Below are 20,744 nucleotides of genomic sequence, written 5' to 3'. Positions count from 1 at the left end.
TAACAATCTTTGACAAGAAATTGTCACCATCAGCCACATGACGAGCAAGCAATTCCGCACAGATGGTTCTCCTTTGCTCTTTATGGTGTTCTGTTAGACAACGAGGGACCCTGCGGGAACAAACCTTTGAATATCCCAACTGGTGAACAATTGTGACAGTACTACCAACAGAGATGTCAAGTTGAGCACTGAGTTGTTTGATGGTGATCCGTCGATCATCTCGAACGAGTGTGTTCGCACGCTCCGCCATTGCAGGAGTCACAGCTGTGCACGGCCGGCCCGCACGCGGGAGATCAGTCTTGCTTGACCTTGCGGCGATGATGACACACGCTTTGCCCCACGACTCACCGTGCTTTTGTCCACTGCCAGATCACCGTAGACATTCTGCAAGCGCCTATGAATATCTGAGATGCCCTGGTTTTCCGCCAAAAGAAACTCGATCACTGCCCGTTGTTTGCAACGCACATCCGTTACAGACGCCATTTTAACGGCTCCGTACAGCGCTGCCACCTGTCGGAAGTCAATGAAACTATACGAGACGAAGCGGGAATGTTTGAAAATATTCCACAAGAAATTTCCGGTTTTTTCAAGCAAAATTGGCCGAGAAAAAAAATGTGTTGCATTACTTATTGAACTGCCCTCGTATATGTACTTCTATGTGGCAACTAGTAGTTAAGGAGTCTGTAGCCGACTTAGTAAGCGCTTGGTTTGATAAGATGAGACACTGAACTGAGTCTTACTGCCGATAGTGTTCTTTCTTTGTTTCCGCGTACTTCTTATAACATGTGTTGTGCAAATTATCAGTATCTAAGGAATCATTTATTGTTCACATAAACTTCACCTTGAAAATTCGGGTTTTTCTCTAAAATTTTGAAAGTGGTTTACCATTATAGCCGTATTCTTCCAGGTACGTTTCAACCCACCAAGATCCCATTTTCCCGGCTACGTACAGGTATGGTACGACTCACCGTATGAACTCATTTTCCCAGTAATGCTTCAACAAGTTTTGACCCACCAGAAACAGCAGCATGTTCACAAATAGCTTTCGGTTCGTGAAAAGAGAAAAGGAACTGCGATCACAAACACAAAGAATACTTGATTCGTATGTTAGCCCCCGAGGTAGTTACATGTCAACACTCCAAGATGTCTGATGTTACGAGTAAATGTATTGGTGTGCCTGGTACTTCGACAGCAAGAGAACGTGAACCTCATTGTGAAGTCTAATCGCTTTAGAGTGAAGTTTCAGAAGTATGATTAAAGACGACATTTGTGCACAATAAACAGCTCGTTCTGCAAACAACCTCATCGCTTCGAAACCTTCTGCTGTAATAACACAAGAACACATGGAAATTGGAGAAGCAGAAGTTTCGAAATGCTAGCGGAGAAACAAGTCGTCGTACAAGACGAATTAATTGCCCATCAAGGCATCGACGTAGGGTGTGTTTGAAGCAACTGAAGGTGGCGCTTCATCTTCATCAGACGATTACAAGGCCTAAGCGAAGCAGTCGAAAATGGTCAGCGATTGCATTCCGCAATATTACAAGATTAGGGCCGCCGTTCTAGCGAGAGAGCGTCCAGGATGGAGTTTGGCTACTCTTCGTAGAATGAGAGCTTCACACCTCAAAGGCAAGAAAGGTTCGAAAAGATGTTCTGTGGAACAAGACAGAACATTTGAGGACCAGTGATCGTTTCATAGAAGCTGCTAACCAATTTCCTGATTTAAATGTTCAAATTTCTGACTTGTGGATAGTGCTTTTCAAACGAAAACGTCGGATTCGTCCGAGAAAAAGATCAGATTTGTATCTGAGAAGGAAAGCGCTTCACTGCAACAAGTCCTTGATGCTGTAGCAAATTTCCGGATGCAGACTCGAGCCCTCATACCAAAATACGACAAGGACTTTGTTATTAACGCTAATCAAACGGGTATTACACATAGAAGTACCTGATTCATTTACATCAACTTCAATACTATTTTTATAGACCATATGATGCTAATTTGTAATGTTTGTTCTAGGGTGCAAATATCAATCAACTTATGACAAAACTCTCGCCGATCGCAGAACACAGATGGTTCTTCTGCAAAATGGCTCTGAGCACTATGAGACTTAACATCTGAGGTCATCAGTCTCCTAGAACTTAGAACTACTTAAACCTAACTAACCTAAGGACATCACACACATCCATGCCCGAAGCAGGATTCGAACCTGCGACCGTATCAGTCGCGCGGTTGCGGACTGAAGCGCCTAGAACCGCTCGGCCACGGCGCCCGGCGGTTCTTCTGCAGCGAAACGCTATATACAAGTTGCCAGATTCGTGCAATCCACAATATGCTGTACCTTATCTGGAAAATTACTACCAACCATTTTCGTTTGCTTACAAGAGACCACTGGCTCATTTGCATCAAGGGTGGAAAAAGCTGCTGATGAGTAGGCACACAGATACAAAAACGTTATGATAACCTTCAAAGTACGGCAAACTCACAATAGTACTATACAGGAAATTTCTAATTGGCGTCTTGAAGCTATACGTGAGAGAAGAACAATGTCTTTTGATCCTCGATTTATGGGGGGGCAAACGAATCCGGTCTTGTACGACGAAATTTTTCAAGATAGAGAGAGAGTGCCACCGTGCAGTATTAAAAGTAATTCCACCAAAATGTACTCTGTTGGTGCAACTCTGCGACGTTTATTTTTACACGCAGGAGAAAAAACTTATGAAGCGACTAAAAAATTGCTCGTACATCACCGAACACAATAGAGAGAGAGCTTCAAGAGAAGATTGCATAAACATTAAATCAATCGTAAACCATCAGTTGCCTGTCCCAATATCCGGGGTTATGATCAAATATTCGTGGTACGCCGTGAAAGTGTGTGATGGCCGAGAACCGTTTATGAACGTAAACCAAATTTATTTTGCAGTAGAAACATTGAAAAAACCACGCTATTGCAAAAACTCTGCGTTCGTTACGTGTGCTGTATTCCACAATAATTATTGTTTAACATTTTTCGAAGATCAGTAACATCCTGATTCGTGCAGTGCTCCATACGTGTCACAAAATGGGTACAATAATGTCATAAAAAGACTATACTGATTTGATTCAAAATGATCGTGTATCCTTTTTTATTTCCAGTGTCCTTACAAAAATACTCCTATTTTATTTCCCAATTTTTCAGGACGAATATTATGCAAATAATAAATGAATCATTAAATACTGATAATTTGGACAGTCGTAATAAATCTGTTAGAGTTACGTGAGAGTAATAAAAAAAATCAGCAACAGCAGTGAGATTCGATCCAGAGACTTCATCATATCAGCTTCATATCAGCGCACACTCCGCTGCAGAGTGAAAATTTCATTCTGGAAACATCCCCCAGGCTGTGGCTAAGCCATGTCTCCGCAATATCCTTTCTTTCAGGAGTGCTACTTCTGCAAGGTTCGCAGGAGATCTTCTGTAAAGTTTAGAAGGTAGGAGACGAGGTACTGGCAGAAGTAAAGCTGTGAAGACGCCGGCACGGTAGCTCAGCGTGTTCGGTCAGAGGGTTTAGCTACCCTCTGCAATAGAAAAAAAACTGAGTGAACGGATCAACTAACAACCTGAACGGGTGTCAACGGACGTCCGCCACGAACAAATTCAACGAACAATATAGAACAAAATGAGACTAAAAAAAGTTGGTAGAGCACTGCCCGCGAAAGGCAAAGGTCCCGAGTTCGAGTCTCGGTCCGGCACACAGTTTTAATCTGCCAAGAAGTTTCAAGACATGAGCCTTTTATGTCAGGTAACGTAGTTTCCAGGCAGCAGTAATTCGAGGGTCGTGGGAGTCGAGTCCCTGTGCGGAAACTTTTTATTTTCAATTTTTGCATTACTTACACTGCAAATAAAATCGAAATAATGCTCAGTATATTGTAGCTTTTAATATGTTCGTAAAAGATATAAAAAGGTAAGGTAAAAGAAAAGTTTCGTGGATGAATATGGGACAAAATGTAGGACTGTCGTCATTACGTCATCAGAATTTGGAAAATATTCAACCACCTTATACAAAAACTTTTTGACTGATGCTATGAAGCCGTACATGCAGGAGAACAAATTTCTTCTCTTAATTGACTCGTGGGGGGGCAGGATAAACAAATCCAGAAAAATATGACGTCATTTTTCAAGCTGAAGGATTGCTATCATGATTATCTCCAAATGCACTCTCTCGTGTAACCCGGCGATGTCTCTTTTTGTCGCCAGTTAGTAAAACTTGATCGAAAAGCTTCAAAACTGCACTTATCTCAGTGGGAGAGGAACAGATATTACACCCCGAGAAGACTTCCTCAAAATCCATTCCACTGCCAGTATTTGGTGTGGTATTCTGCTGCACTGTGCGATGAGAGAGAGCCTTTTATAAATATGAATTAAGTTTATTTTTCTATAGAAACTTTAAAACCACTGTGCAATTGTAAAAATTCGGCCCATGGCTCCACGATCAGTCCTCTGAATAACTGTGCTCAAAATTCATGAGGGAGCCCAGCTGTCTTCATCAGTTCTGCCAGTATCCAGAAAGGAACAAGAATGATATTAGATCCCTGACAACAGACATTACTGGTGTCAATGTGAGAAGCAGTCTGTCTTTGATGCTACCCCTGCCTTCAATTGCCTGAAGGATAGGATTTTCCAAATTTGGACGATTATTCACATGGTAAACACTGAGTGCACACTGGATCTTTCACCCCTCCCCCCTTTCCTGATGCTATTTCCTAAGAGAAGCTTCCAGTGCATAATTTTCAAGCTACCTGCATCTAGCAGCCTCTTCTTTTCTCTCTGTTGCTGCTCTCGAGGAAGGAGAGGCCACAGCTCAATCATGGGAGGTAAGACCCGCTGGCCCAATCTCATCATTAGATGGAAGCAGTGCATTGAAACTGTTTGTTAGAAATCTGGGACTAGCCTTTTGGACATGCTTGCACATAGCATTCAAATCTTGATAAAAAAATAGACAAGCAAATAATTTAAAAGTACCAAATATGATAAGAACTGGTTGTTGTGCATTTCTATATGTAATAAACTAAACTAAAGGCATTGCCTGAATTAAGTTCTGCAGCTGCTCCAAATGTCCTGCTGGTAACTGCTTTAGGTTTTACGCATTTTCATATAAAATTCTCCTACTGCCTCCTCTAATGTCTTTAAGGTGTGAGCTATTTTGTTTGCGTATAGCCACCAATCATTCAATACTGAAAAATGCACTTTCACAATGTATTCTTCTGTAGGTGCAGGTTTGGTACATCTTCAATGGAGGTATGGACCGCACTGAATTTTGGTGCCCATTTTTCGACTGTTAAAAATGAAGGAGAAAGTTAGTTTCAAATCTTTATTGCTAACTGTGGATGAATTGCCACTGGTTATAAACTGCCCACATCAAAAATTGTTTTGACAACATATTATTCCAGTTTACCCATTTGAAGGAAATACACATAAATGGTTACTTTTAAAAACAAAATAAAACAAAACTATTCCACAAATAAAATTGATCACCTGTCAGTTTCTCTCAGACATAAGGTGCATCTGAATAAGAAATAAAATATCATATGCACAAAGAATGTATAATCAATAATGATATCTCAAGTGACACTGAATGTAAGAAGATATAAAGCATAACCTTTGCAATTCATAAGTAGTTGCTCCTCCATGAAATTTTGGCTGATTGGCATGAACTTGAATGGGAGAGGACACCTTTTTATATAACTTAATCAGTAGTGTTGCCTCATTTAGCAAAATTAATGCCATTAACAAATGATAGAAAGATTATAGATAAGTATAATTGGTGGATACGAATGTGAATGGCATGAAACAAAGCTTGCAATCCTAAGCAGATTCTACATGAAAATCCTTATTCTTGTCAAATTGATTGCTGTTTTGTACCAATCAATGGAGTGCTTGTTTCATTGAAAATATTGTTGTTTTTTTTTTTGTATCATTAGTGACTTTCTGCCAGAGTTTACTGCAAATGTGGGGTCTATAAATAAACCATGGCATAATCAATTCAACATGGAAATTGCTAGATAAGTTAGATAGAATTGTTGTCCATACCACTGCTGTCAGTTCAATCTTCATTGAAACATGTTTAATCAATGTTCCACTGTCTTATTGTTTCAGTTGTTCTGCTGGATACAACACGGGAAGAAACATTAGAGTGGACGAGGTATCCATATGGACCACAGGCTGTCACACCTGGGGTATGTTTATGACTTTATGTTGATATAGTTTAGTAGTGAGGGATAAATATTTTTGACGTTCATTTTTATGTGATATTTAATGATTTATTATGAGGACACACAAGTATACTAAGAGCTGCCCTTGGGCAGCATGCGAGGATGGTGGTACAGAGTCCGTAATGGCAATGTGCATGGGAATCTCATAACTTTGAGATGATTCATATATTCGTGTACATTGGTCTATCAGGTTCACAGGTTTATGATGGCATGTAAAATTAAATTACACATTCACAGTGCATAGTTCACAGTCCATTGTTGAAGGATTCTGGAACTGTATTCCTTACAAAGCCCTAGGCACACATGTATCATTGCCTTAACTAGTAATGAATTAATCACCACTGATGCCATATCTGGTAACTTGGCTTTACAGAGATGAGACCATCGGCTACATGGCAGTGAGCTACCACTTGAGAATATAAACCTCAAGAAAATTTTAACTACTAGCTTGTTTAGAGGCTTGAAAATTTCATTCTTGCTCTGAAATTATAGATTCGTACAAAGGGTGTTGTCACACATGTCAGTAAACATAATTTACTGACAGAATCCCATTAACATTTAAGCAATTAGTCATCTTGTAAGACCACTGCTTACTGTTTGCTGTGTTTATGACAGAAGTGGCTTAGTAAGACGTTATAAAGAGTGGCCAACATTATTGGTTTAGCAAAGGGATTTTGATTGTATCAACTATGATACACTCATACATTAAGCAGATTTGCTGCCTCACTGGGTGAACAATATCAGTTGGTTCAATTCCTATCTATGTAGATACACACCAGTATGACTTATCACCTGTCACAAAACAGAAAATGGGAAAACATCATTTGTGCGTCAGGGTCCTGTTTTCAGCCCACTTACTCTGCTAAGAGTTCTGTTGTTAAATATGTGTAATGACTAAAAAATTCTTGTGGTAAATTGAAGATGCTGGAGAGAACATAAACCATGTTTGAAATGGTAGATTACGATTCAAGTGAATGACTGCTTGATGAGGTGTGCAGGAGGAGAGGTCTAAAACCACCAGCATCAATGTGTTCCATCAAAAGTGTGGCAGGAAACTAATGATATGAAGCTAAATCAGATATGTGGCAGCTTGTAATTGGGTTGTGGTAACTGCTGCTTGTCATCATATACTAGACTGGTATTGCATTTTGACGTAATTACTATGATTAGAGGCTATCATGGCTACAGTGCATTTTTTGTTTTAAACCTTGTTTGCTTCTCTCCTTTGGACAAACACTAATGTCATCTGCTTCTATGTAAGCTGAGTGCTTTTCATATAAATGAAATGTGCCTGACTGTAGCTGGTAAACATGTTTTGTGCTGAATTCTTTTGGAAAAGTGTTAATTGCTTATTGTTGTTATGCTCAAATGCACATTTTGTTTTGTCTTTTCTTTGATCGTAGCTATGGAAATATGAAAGTCCCTAATGCCTTTCAAGACACAAAGTATTGGTTATTTAAATATATGAATGTGAATACACCAATATATATTATAAAACTAGTATTGTTAATTTGCTTTCAGTGGGTCGAAGAAAGCTTCACAGACTTCGAGAAAGGGATAAATTGGAGATCGTATGTTGTTTGTGATGTGGCCTACAATAATGTTAATAATTGGTTATGGACGCCATTTGTGGAGAGAGGAATAGCCAACCGAATGTACATTGAGATCAAGTTTACAATTAGAGATTGTTCATTGTTCCCTGGCAATGCGCTATCTTGTAAAGAAACATTTAGCCTGCTATATTATGAGTTTGATGCTGCAACGAAGGAACCTCCACCTTGGGAACCAGAAAGCTATAAACTTATTGGTAAGTGCACAATATTCTTCTATGATTGCCATTATTTACTTCTTTGGAGAAGAAAAAGTAGAAAACTTGACACACACACACACACACACACACACACACACACACACACACACACACACACACACAGAGAGAGAGAGAGAGAGAGAGAGAGAGAGAGAGAGAGAGAGAGAGGGGGGGGGGGGGGATTGTTTGCAGATAACATTTTATACACACTCTTGTTCATGTGAAAAAAAGTTAGGTAAGAATAGTGAATGTTGAATTTTTTTCAGTAGCTCTTTGGTTTTTACTGTTTACTTTTGTTTCATATAAAAGTTACACTATGTAACTGTATATATTGTAGATACATTTTGATCTTAGCTATAGATTATCAGCATTGTTTTTTCCCTTTTTATTGTCAGTTAAATAGTTTGTTACTAATGGTGTAATTTGAAACCTAAAAGGATGTGTTGTCAGCAGTTTATGGTAACACTTCTTCCAAACAGTACAATTTCAGGTTTATATCTGGCCTTCTTTAAAAGTATACTATGGATTTCTCGTGAGATTACTAGGTCACTGGTATTATGAAGTTCATAGAGATGTTCATGCTCAGATGTGGTGCTTATTTGTAGTAATGATTATAAAATTAATCAAATGAAGGCTATTTTACAACACTTACTCAATAAGTGTAATCTACTGTTAAATTGCATGGAATGGCAATAGCTGCATTGATGACAACTTCCTATTTCTACTGACAAGTACCGATTAGAGGCCACATAGTACATATGAACACACCTTCTGCAAATGAAAAGAAATATAACACAATATGCTACTTTAAATTAGCATCAGACAGTTTACCATTATTTGAATTTTGTAGGAGTAAACTTATGCCGAGAGTGTTTTGTTATGCAACTGTTTTGTTACACCAATAGCCATTTGTGGCTTATGGAGGTATGCACGCTTAGTGATGATGGAACTGTAAGGTGCCTGTTTTGTTTGTCATGAAGGTAACATTTCTGACACAGAACTCTCATCATGGAGATCCCCGTTATGGGACTGCATAAACGTGTAGTTGTTTTGTCACTTAGTCAATTGTGCCTTCATTTCATTGCATTGTAACCTATTAATAGTGCCCAGAGTTTGCTGACATGAACACGTAATCTTTATTTCTTTATGAGCTATGCATTGTTCACAAAAATTAAAATACCAAAAATTCTGGCTATAGTAATGTAAATTTATGAATAATTTTGCATTTTTGTGAAATAGGTACCATACCATACTGTAATCAAACTTACTACTTTACATGTTTGTGTTTAATGGTCATTTATTACACACCGGTTTGTTCTTTTAATGTTGGCAAGAATGAACAATCCATGTGCCTATAGGAAGGATATAACAATGTTGCTCAAGAGTGTATTTGTACATGTTGTAAATAAATTGATGGTTCATCTGCATGTTGTCATTATCACATCACTTGCTGTTATTAACTTGTGCTAGGGATGAGTATTGAAACAAAAATGTCAATGTTTGGTATTATGTTGTACCAAATTAGTGGAATGCATGTGTTGATTTTTTAAAGTCATTTTTGAAACTGAAGTAATGTATCAAAGTGTACACACTAGTTGTTTCACAAAATATTCAAAGATTTTCTAAGTACAAGTACATGTTGTTTGATAACAGACATTCCATCACTTTCAAGAATGTAATCTTGCAGGCTGTCATACTTTGCAATAGCTCTGTGAAGAAGTGGTCCCCAGTGGTGGGATTGACTTTTTGAAACCATCTACACGATTCTCTAGGTTAAGATCCCAGGTATCACACACTGCAGCCATTCACCTTGGTGGGCTTTCATTTGTGAATAATTGATGAAAAAAAAATTCAAAATTTTGCATGATGCTCAATAGTGTTAAAAAGTTGTATTATGTGGACTGGTTGTGTGGTGTAATGGATAGGGCAAGATTTTCACATGCAGGAGGTTGTGGGTTTGAATCTTGTCATGTACACCAATTTTTTATTAGTTTAAATCTGTATCGAAATGACTTTGATCATCAGTTTTATTTAGTTAATTCATTTAAACATAATATTTTATATCCATTCCTTTGTCACATCATTTTAATCATAATATTGACTTCTTCATTTGTTCTCATTTTTCTTCCTACATTCTTTTTTCCACTTGAAATCTTTGTTCATGTGTATTTAATTTTTATATATTAATTTCAGTATAATTTCTTTCGTTTTATCATCCTATTTTTTTCGTCCGGGTTAATGCAGTCATTATATCTATTTCTCATTTTGCTTGAATTTTGTTTTACTTGTGAACCCTTCCTTCACGTAAAACTTCATCTGTGTTATTTTGCCCATAGTGCAATAGGAATTTAGGCCATGTTTTAAATGTTTCTGTGACGATTACCATGCAAAAGAATTGCACATCTTGTAATAAAAAATGTTTTTCACACCATTGCACAGTCAGTATAAATAGATTATCTTGTCTTTTGTTATTTAGATCATAATTTTCAAATAATTGAATATTGTAATAGATAAATATAATTAAATTCACATTCACAAAAATTCCGAGTGAAGAAAGAATGATATAAAGAAAAAAAGAAACAAATGATTCATATTGTGATTAAAATGATGTGATAAAGGAATAAAAATAAAAAAAATACATGTAAAAGTCATTTCGATAAAGATTTAAAAACAAAGAAGTTTCATACACCTGACTAGATTTGAACCCACAGCCTCTTGCATGTGAAGCCCTGACCCTATCCATTACACCACACAACCAGTCTTTGTAATGCAACTTTTTTAATGTTATTGAGCGTCATGCAAAATTCCAATTTTTTTTTTTCATCAGTTACTCGCGAATGGGGGCCCAATTGGGTGAATGGCTGCAAGGTGTGATACCTGGGATCCCACTGCTGGAGACCTCTCCTTGTGAGATGATTACACAACAGTTTTTGTACAATCTTCAAAAAGAGAGATTTCTTAAAGAAAAACACAGTGAAGTTAAATTTTTTTTCTTGTTGTAATCTCGGAGCGAACCTCCTATAAAGTTTTTCATTACTCTAGTTCATTTTATAACTCACTTTATATATATTTTATGCCATTTTATATTTTTCAGGTCATTTTATTGTTAATTTTCCAGTCATTTTCAAGTCATAAAAATTCGAACACTGTGGTTACAGATCTTTTTCATATTCATAAACTAAAAACATTATCACTAGGGACAGTTGCCTCCTCCTCCCTCCTCCTCCTCCTCCCCCCCCCCCCCACCCCACCCTCCTCCTGACTGTGTACTGAAAATCCCACAGGTACTTGGTTACTTGTAAGATTTTTCATTTTATAATTGTTTTGGTTGCTGTGACAATATACTTGGCTCAGTTTACACAGAATGAGTTTCAGAACTTTCACTAGCCACTTTCTGTCCACTAATTCTTATACTTACCACAAGAACTGTTACAGGTTCAAATGTGGACCATTTCATTTGTCTGGAATTTGTCTGTAGCTTATGAGGTTGGGAGCAGTTTATTGGATATAAGGAGGGATATAAAAACTCATTGATGTTCACAATTACCTCAGATGTTTGGATGACATTGCTTTAAATACAAAAAAATAAGATGTCGAGGAAATGTCAGACTTTTACATTTTAGTTATTTGAGAGGCAGTGTATAGAACTGAAACTGATATTAATTATTTGACCCTATTACCTAATTGCTTTTGATTGCATTTTTGTGGCTCATTTGAATGGATCTCATTTCATAGTTGAAATTATGTAAAATGGTAGTTATCTATAGTATTTTATTGTAAAATTTGGATGGGTTTCAAATTGTTGAGTGCTAAACAGTGATGACATTAGGGTCTTGATATTAATTATGACATTACAATGAAAAAGGTTTACTCTGAATTATAGTTGTGACACGTGCAGCTGGACAGAGAGTGTCATTCTTCTGGTAACAAATGCAAATGCCACTGCTGTCAGAGAAGCTTAAAATACTTCACGTCTCTCTCTCTCTCTCTCTCTCTCTCTCTCTCTCTCTCTCTCTCTCTCTCTTTTTCTCTTTTTTGGGGAAGGGTAGGGGCTATGAACAGTTTGTCTTATATAAAATACTGTTGGATATTTTACAGGTCGCATTGCTGCTGGTGAAGGACGTTTCAACACTAACAGTGAAGTTATTATTAACACCGAAATCAAATCTATTCCTGTTACCAAGAAGGGAGTGTATTTTGCATTCCGAGATCAAGGCGCTTGTATATCTCTTTTAGCAATAAAGGTAAATTTCTTTGCATGTATTTTTTAATTAAATTTGTAAAGTTTGTAGATACAGAACAGACTTCAGTGTTTTATTGTAAGTGTTTCAGAATCAGCATCTACCAACAATTTTCTGTATGTAGTAGTTATATCTTTACGATAATCAAAAATCTGCAGTGGAAAACAAGTAATATAAGGAGTAAAGGTAACAACATACCATATGGTTGATAGGCACATAAACTAGACTGGAAACATTCCAAAGATTTTGGATGATGTTCTTCATAGAGCTAATACAGAACACATGTGCATGCATGCACAATATGAATCACACACACACACACACACACACACACACACACACACACACACACACACACAGCTACATTGTCTACGTTGTTTCTTAATTTCATATTTGTGAAAGATGTACAAGGATAACTTCTTGTATATTTAATTTATTGTAGGTTTATTATCTGACATGCCCAGAAGTTACTGTGAATTTTGCTCACTTTCCAACAACACCCACTGGGAAAGAGGTGACATTCATTGAACGAGCTACTGGGAAATGTGTTGAAAATTCTGAAGAAGTTGATATGCCAACCTATTTATGCAAAGGTGATGGGAAGTGGTATTTGCCTTCTGGAGGATGCAAGTGCAAAGCTGGATTTGAAGCAAAAGTGGAGAAACAGTCCTGTGCACGTAAGTCCATTTTTATATGGTAAATTACAACTTTCTTTTTTACTATGACATTATCACTGATAAATGAATAACAGTTCCTTCTCTTTTAGTTCCAGATGTTCATTATGCGGGCCTTTATTTCATGTATCTGAACTTAAGTGTAGTGTTTATACTGGTACAGAAAAAGAAAAATAACTGCATGTCCTGTTGATGTCTAGTATAATTGTCATGTTAGTGCCTTTAGTTTAGTAGAAATGATGATATGGAAACACTGTAACTATGAGACAATTCTAAGAAGAAAAAGAAAAGAGTAGTGATGTAAAACAAATTAATAGTAGTAATAAGTGAAGAAACATAAAAATTTAAATCATGATAAAATAGAACCGGGATGTACTATAAACATCATGTTGTGTTTAAAGCGAAAATATAATTCAAGAATTTTGAGTAAGGAAAATTGTTGTAGAGTGTAGCATCCTATTGACAAAGAGGTCGTTAGAGACAGAGCAAAATCTCAAATTGGACAAGTATAGGGAAAGAAGTTGTGCGTGACATTTTTCCTTGGGAACCATCTTGAAATTCATCTTTGGAGATTTGTAAAAAACATGGAAAATCTTAATCCTGGAGATGAATCATGTGACTACCACTGCACGATCTTACTCAGTTCAAAAATTGTGGCACATATAACATAAAAAGAGATTTCAAATAAACAAAAATGTAATGGTTTATTGGTGGAGCAGAAAAATAATAGGACTCCAGAATCAGAGAGAATGCTACCAGATTTGATGAAAAGTAATCAGACATAGCCAACAAGAAAAGTAGAAATTTGTAATGTAAGCTGTGCTAACTGACAAAAGATAAAACACTTTTTTTTATTTCTTCTTTATTATAGAACATAACCACCTCTAAACCTTCTTTCGGCTTTGTTCTTCTGCCAAAAGACCATGACCCGTGAGACAGGAACACATTCAATCTTTCTTTATATTTATCTGTTATTCACTGAAGCAGCAAAGAAACTGGTATAGGCATGCGTATTCAAAAACAGAGATATGTTAACAGGCAGAATACAGTGCTGTGATCGGTAATGCCTATATAAGACAACAAGTGTCTGGTGCAGTTGTTAGATTGCTTACTGCTGCTACAATGGCAGGTTATCAAGATTTAAGTGATTTTGAACGTGTTATTAAAGTCGGCGCACGAGTGTACCATGAATATTAGGAATCCGATAAAACATCAAACCTCCGACATCGCTGCAGTGGGAAAAAGATCCTGCAAGAACGTGACCAATGATGACTAAAGAGAATGTTTCAACATTATGGAAGTGCAACACATTTGCAAATTGCTGTAGATTTCAATGCTGCTCCGTCAGCATGTGTCAGTGTGTGAACCATTCAATGAAACATCATTGATACGGGCTTTCAGAGCCGAAGGCCCACTTGTGTTCCCTTCATGTGACTGCACGACACAAAGCTTTACGCTTCACATGGACCCGTCAATACCAACATTGGACTGTTGTCGACCGTAAACATGTTGCCTGGTCGGACAAGTCTCGTATCAAATTGTATCGAGCAGATGGACGTGTATGGGTATGGAGACAACCGCATGAATCCATGGATCCTGCATGTCAGCAGGGGTCTGTTGGAGGCTCTGTAATGGTGCAGGCCATGTGCAGTTGGAGTGATATGGGACCCCTGATATGTCTAGATACGACTCTGATGGCCACCATGTATGTAAGCATCCTGCCTGATCACCTGCATCCATTCATGTCCATTGTGCATTCCGACAGACTTGGGCAGTTCTAGCACTACAATGCAACACCTCACACATCCAGAATTGCTACAGAGTGGCTCCAGGAAAAAAACTTCTGAGTTTAAACACTTCTGCTGGCCACCAAACTCCCCAGACATGAACATTATTGAGCATATCTTGGATGGCTTGCAACATGCTATTCAGAAGAGATTTCTACCCCCTCGTACTCTTAACAGGTTTATGGACAGCCCTGCAGGATTAATGGTGTCAGTTGCCTCCTGCACTACTTCCGTCATTAGTAGAGTCCATGCCACACAATGTTGCAGCACTTCTGTGTGCTCGCAGGGGCCCTACACGATATTAGGCAGGTGTACCAGTTTCTTTGGCTCTTCAGTGTATATAGATTCCGTTTTGGCTGTCCAAGCTCTTTACTGTTCCAATGATTTTTTCAGTTCTCATTTGTCTAGTGTAAAATCAATTTTTGCATTGTTATAACATTTACATACCTACTGATAGCTCTTCCCCTTGCCATCTTTTGGAAATCTGATGATAAGTATTGGGCAGAAAATCACATTGTAGTTCACAGGAGGCAGTTTTGAGGACTGCATAAAGCTCATTACACAGACCTATCAGTCCACTTTCAGTACTTGTAGCCATCCACCTCACCTGCAATATGTTCTGAGCTGCTGAGTACTTTGAAAGAGACATTGGCTTGGCATAGGCATAATATTACAGTTCTTGGGATAACATGTACTTCTGATTTCAAAAGCACAGAAATGGTTCTGAACTTAACTATAATTGCCGTTCCAAACAAGGTGATGACCCATGATGCACAGAGCGATATGCTCCAACACCCAGTACATCAGTTGAAGGCCAAATTACTGGTACAACTCTAACAGAAGTGCACAAAGGCACATTTACTAATCGGCATTTGGCCAGTGTGAGACATCTTTGCAACTACTAGGTGATTCATGTGTTTCTTTTAACCAATATCAGTTAAACTATTTGAACACACAGAATGATGAAGATTACTTTGAGGAGCTTTCCCATATAGTTTTCCTGCTGATGACTGTGCACATACTGTATTCATGTGAATCTAATGCACCATTGAATGTAGTGCTCACTCCAATTTTGAAAATTAAAATCATAAAAAAGAGTTTTTTGCACATCACTGGTAGGCTAAGTCTATTTTACATATCAATGGATGTATACATGAACAATCAAACAACAATAGTTTTTAAGTGACCCATTGTTAAGTGTCCTTGGAAACAGAATCATTTCATCTTCCCCCTTGATCCTTGATGTCGTTCCAAAGCACACCACCTTCATGCCATACAGAGTATTTGAAATTCTGTGTTTCTTGAATGCGTCTATGATCATTGGTGCTTCAATTCTTTTACAGGCAGCTGAAGCTCTGTGTGCAATAATGTGGAGTACAGCAAGCTTAATTTTACTTGGTGGAGTCAGTTCACAGTTTGGATCACAAAACCATTTTTCGTACTGTTCCTGAATGTAACCTGTGAAAGGTTCTACATCTACATCTACATTTATACTCCGCAAGCCACCCAACGGTGTGTGGCGGAGGGCACTTTACGTGCCACTGTCATTATCTCCCTTTCCTGTTCCAGTCGCGTATGGTTCGCGGGAAGAACGACTGTCTGAAAGCCTCTGTGCGCGCTCTAATCTCTCTAATTTTACATTCGTGATCTCCTCGGGAGGTATAAGTAGGGGGAAGCAATATATTCGATACATCATCCAGAAACGCACCCTCTCGAAACCTGGCGAGCAAGCTACACCGCGATGCAGAGCGCCTCTCTTGCAGGGTCTGCCACTTGAGTTTGTTAAACATCTCCGTAACGCTATCACGGTTACCAAATAACCCTGTGACGAAACGCGCCGCTCTTCTTTGGATCTTCTCTATCTCCTCCGTCAACCCGATCTGGTACGGATCCCACACTGATGAGCAATACTCAAGTATAGGTCGAACGAGTGTTTTGTAAGCCACCTCCTTTGTTGATGGACTACATTTTCTAAGGACTCTCCCAATGAATCTCAACCTGGTACCCGCCTTACCAACAATTAATTTTATATGATCATTCCACTTCAAATCGTTCCGCACGCATACTCCCAGATATTTTACAGAAGTAACTGCTACCAGTGTTTGTTCCACTATCATATAATCATACAATAAAGGATCCTTCTTTCTATGTATTCGCAATACATTACATTTGTCTATGTTAAGGGTCAGTTGCCACTCCCTGCACCAAGTGCCTATCCGCTGCAGATCTTCCTGCATTTCGCTACAATTTTCTAATGCTGCAACTTCTCTGTATACTACAGCATCATCCGCGAAAAGCCGCATGGAACTTCCGACACTATCTACTAGGTCATTTATATATATTGTGAAAAGCAATGGTCCCATAACACTCCCCTGTGGCACGCCAGAGGTTACTTTAACGTCTGTAGATGTCTCTCCATTGAGAACAACATGCTGTGTTCTGTTTGCTAAAAACTCTTCAATCCAGCCACACAGCTGGTCTGATATTCCGTAGGCTCTTACTTTGTTTATCAGGCGACAGTGCGGAACTGTATCGAACGCCTTCCGGAAGTCAAGAAAAATAGCATCTACCTGGGAGCCTGTATCTAATATTTTCTGGGTCTCGTGAACAAATAGAGCGAGTTGGGTCTCACACGATCGCTGTTTCCGGAATCCATGTTGATTCCTACATAGTAGATTCTGAGTTTCCAAAAACGACATGATACTCGAGCAAAAGACATGTTCTAAAATTCTACAACAGATCGACGTCAGAGAGATAGGTCTATAGTTTTGCGCATCTGCTCGACGACCCTTCTTGAAGACTGGGACTACCTGTGCTCTTTTCCAATCATTTGGAACCTTCTGTTCCTCTAGAGACTTGCGGTACACGGCTGTTAGAAGGGGGGCAAGTTCTTTCGCGTACTCTGTGTAGAATCGAATTGGTATCCCGTCAGGTCCAGTGGACTTTCCTCTGTTGAGTGATTCCAGTTGCTATTTGTTTATATTAACATCCAGCGGTTGCAACACGGACGTCATTCCTCCAGGAATAGTGACAGCGTCACTGGCTTGGCTATGGATCTTCGTTCTTACATCATTAGCGAGTTGACCACGAAATCCATGAAGACAAAGCATTGATGGTAGCTGTGAAAGCTCAACGAGGTAGAGTTCCCATACGTTTTGGAGCCAGTCAAGCAGTCAAGTTTCATTGTCCTTTCTTTCTCTTGATTTCAAACAATGCCATCGCCAGGGAACAGCTTTTAATTTTTAGAGATCTTAGGGTTTATTTGTACTTGAAGTTTAAGAAAGGAGGAAGTTTGCCCCCATCTGCCGTGATTGCCATCTTTACAGTAATGGACTGTTTTTCACATCCTGATGTTTTAATGGTAATTCCTTTTGTTCTCTTATCATCAATCGTGTAGTTATGTGCGTTTTAGATCAAACTGGCATCTCATCAGTGTTGATGAAAAATTCTTCTCTTTCCAAAGCATGATGATATATTGCTGAAATTATTGAAGTTTTTTCTCAGAGTCCTATGGAAGCTTTTGGCATGCTGCTGTACGGCATTGTAGAGATAAGCCCACCTGTTTCATAAAGCCATCAACCCATCCACAGCTATCAAATAATGCCAGTTTCCATTTCTTTAGTAAGCAGACCCAACTCTCAGCTACACTAAACTCTCGACCAGCCCTCTTGTTACCATATTTTTCAGCATAAAGAATTTCCTTACATTTGAAAGTAGCATCACACAAAGTTCTTCTCTGCTTGCCTTCCATTTCATGACTACCTAATGCAAACATACTATGCAGTAGTAAGCCATCAATAATGCACCGAAGTTGAGAATTATGACAGTGCATTGTAATGTGGGGAAAAATACTTAAGTTGCAATGACGTTGCCAGTGAATGATGGATTCAAGTTTTTATTCACATGTAATGTAATCTTATCTGCACCCCAATTTTGAATACTGCATATGGTAAACAAAAAATGTGCATTAGATTTGCGTAAATAAGGTAATGTTAATAGCAGTAGCAACAAGCATCCATCCCACATGAATACTTGGTACTTCCCCCTCTTATGAGCCATTTTTGCTGTGTACTTGAAACACTGTGTGCATACCAGACATCTCACTAACAACATTTGGAGTATCAGCTATTACCTGCATTGTGGGAAGCTAACACTAGCTATGCATCTCAACTGAGTGAAATTGTAACAATGAACATTACACACACTGTAATAAATGGCAACCCCAGGCAGAACCAGACATATTATGTGGTGTGGGATGTGAATATTGAAGTGAGTGTAATGTGATTGCCTTTTTTAATACAATGGGTAAAAAAGGATGAAAAATACTACAGTGGCATTCTATTTTGGGGATAGTTTTTTCTACATGTTAACCATTTACAGCAGGCCTGCCAAAGCATGGGTCCACGAACCATTCCCTTCTGTCGAATCCTTTCCCCTCCATCTTGACCCTTGTGGTGCCGTTGTGGCCCTGCCACAGTCATAGTCACATACTGGCCAATTGCAGGGATGACTATCAATCATTGTGGATTGTAGATCCTATCTATTCCATATATGTGAACTTCAAAGGAAGCAATATAATAAAATTTTGATTTTTATCTGGTTATTTGTCTGAAACTCTTGTACTGACAGTAAAGACATATTTAAATATTTATGTTTTGATTTCTTAACTTGATCTTGACAAATTCTGCAATATCAATTTCAATTTTTGTGGCAGCAAAATGTAGTAGATATTCCAATGACTCATTGATAACTGCATTATGCTGAGCAGAAATAATGTACTTTGCTGAAGTAAATGTACTTTCACAAATGTATGTTAATCTGAATAAAGATTTTATTTGAAGAGTGAAGTCGGCAAGTTGTAGGTACCAACATAGTGACGTGACTTCAAAAATTGCTACATCCTTTTCTGTTCTGGATAGCATGAATGGATCATCTTCTTGAAGATAACTTCAAACATTTCCAAGACTAATTTTCATTGGATTATTAAAGATAATGATTAAAAATCTTTAAAACAATTGTGAAACTCATTGAAGACTTCATCAATAAGGGAAGTAAATCTCAAAAATTTTAAACCCATTCATGTTTCAAATCACAGCAACTGGGGAAATTGCACTAATATCTGTATAAAGATATCAGAAATTTCTTTGCAAATGCAAATTCAAATTATCTAAATGGTTTATAAAGTCTGTTATAAATGCTAATACTGATAAGAAAGCGAATACTTCAGCTTGTTTTCAGGTGGTATGATATCCAATTGTATTTCTATACTCAAAAACTTGAAAAGTTCTTTTTTAAGTGCAAAACAATGAACTAAATATTTTCCTGCACTCAATCAACAAATTTTGCAATGAAAAAATATGTCTCTGTATTCTGCGTCAGCTTATTTCAAAAAATGTTTAAATTTTGAGTGAGATAGTGCTCGATTTCCTCTGCATATTCAGTTCATAATTTTTGTTACATCTTTCACTACAGAAAACTTTCTAACACTTTTTCCGGATAGCACTTCCTTACAAATAATGCAATGAAACACTGAACAGCTTATTCCATTTTTCTTAATTGACCAACGAAGTCATCAGTGGTCATAGCTGGCGCACCATCGGTATAAATAGCAGAGCACATTTTAGAACCACCAGTTTTGTCAACACACTTGTTAACTGCGTTACAAATATGCAATCCTGTTGTTCTGATAACAAAATTAAAGCAAGCAGCTCTTCATCTACAGGAAAGTTGTCCATTATTAGGCCTGTTTGATCAGTACTCTACTCCACACACAAAGAATAGTACCAACAGTTTGTAATTAAATTGTTTAATTTTTTTTGTATGCTATGTCCAATATAGAAGAATAGAAGAAGAATGGGTAGCTCTGAGGGATGAAGTAGTGAAGGCAGCAGAGGATCAAGTAGGTAAAAAGACGAGGGCTAATAGAAATCCTTGGGTAACAGAAGAAATATTGAATTTAATTGATGAAAGGAGAAATATAAAAAT

The 20,744-nt window shown here is 38.0% G+C and overlaps 1 protein-coding gene across 6 annotated transcripts in view; it reads left to right on the top strand.

Moving 5' to 3' along the window:
* The window catches only part of LOC126183210 (ephrin type-B receptor 1-B), a 363,595-nt gene that overhangs the window by 210,857 nt on the left and 131,994 nt on the right, over positions 1-20,744 (top strand). For all 6 annotated transcript variants that reach the window (XM_049924992.1, XM_049924990.1, XM_049924988.1 and 3 more), the window contains exons 3-6: positions 6,132-6,211; positions 7,769-8,054; positions 12,156-12,301; positions 12,741-12,975. In XM_049924992.1, coding sequence (XP_049780949.1) covers positions 6,132-6,211; positions 7,769-8,054; positions 12,156-12,301; positions 12,741-12,975 — 747 coding nt within the window. The remainder of the gene's footprint in view (positions 1-6,131; positions 6,212-7,768; positions 8,055-12,155; positions 12,302-12,740; positions 12,976-20,744) is intronic.

The sequence above is a fragment of the Schistocerca cancellata genome, chromosome 4 (assembly GCF_023864275.1).
Source record: "Schistocerca cancellata isolate TAMUIC-IGC-003103 chromosome 4, iqSchCanc2.1, whole genome shotgun sequence".
Classification (NCBI taxonomy): domain Eukaryota; kingdom Metazoa; phylum Arthropoda; class Insecta; order Orthoptera; family Acrididae; genus Schistocerca; species Schistocerca cancellata.
Note: the sequence above shows the minus strand (reverse complement) of the source record. Positions and strands in the feature narration are given on the sequence as shown.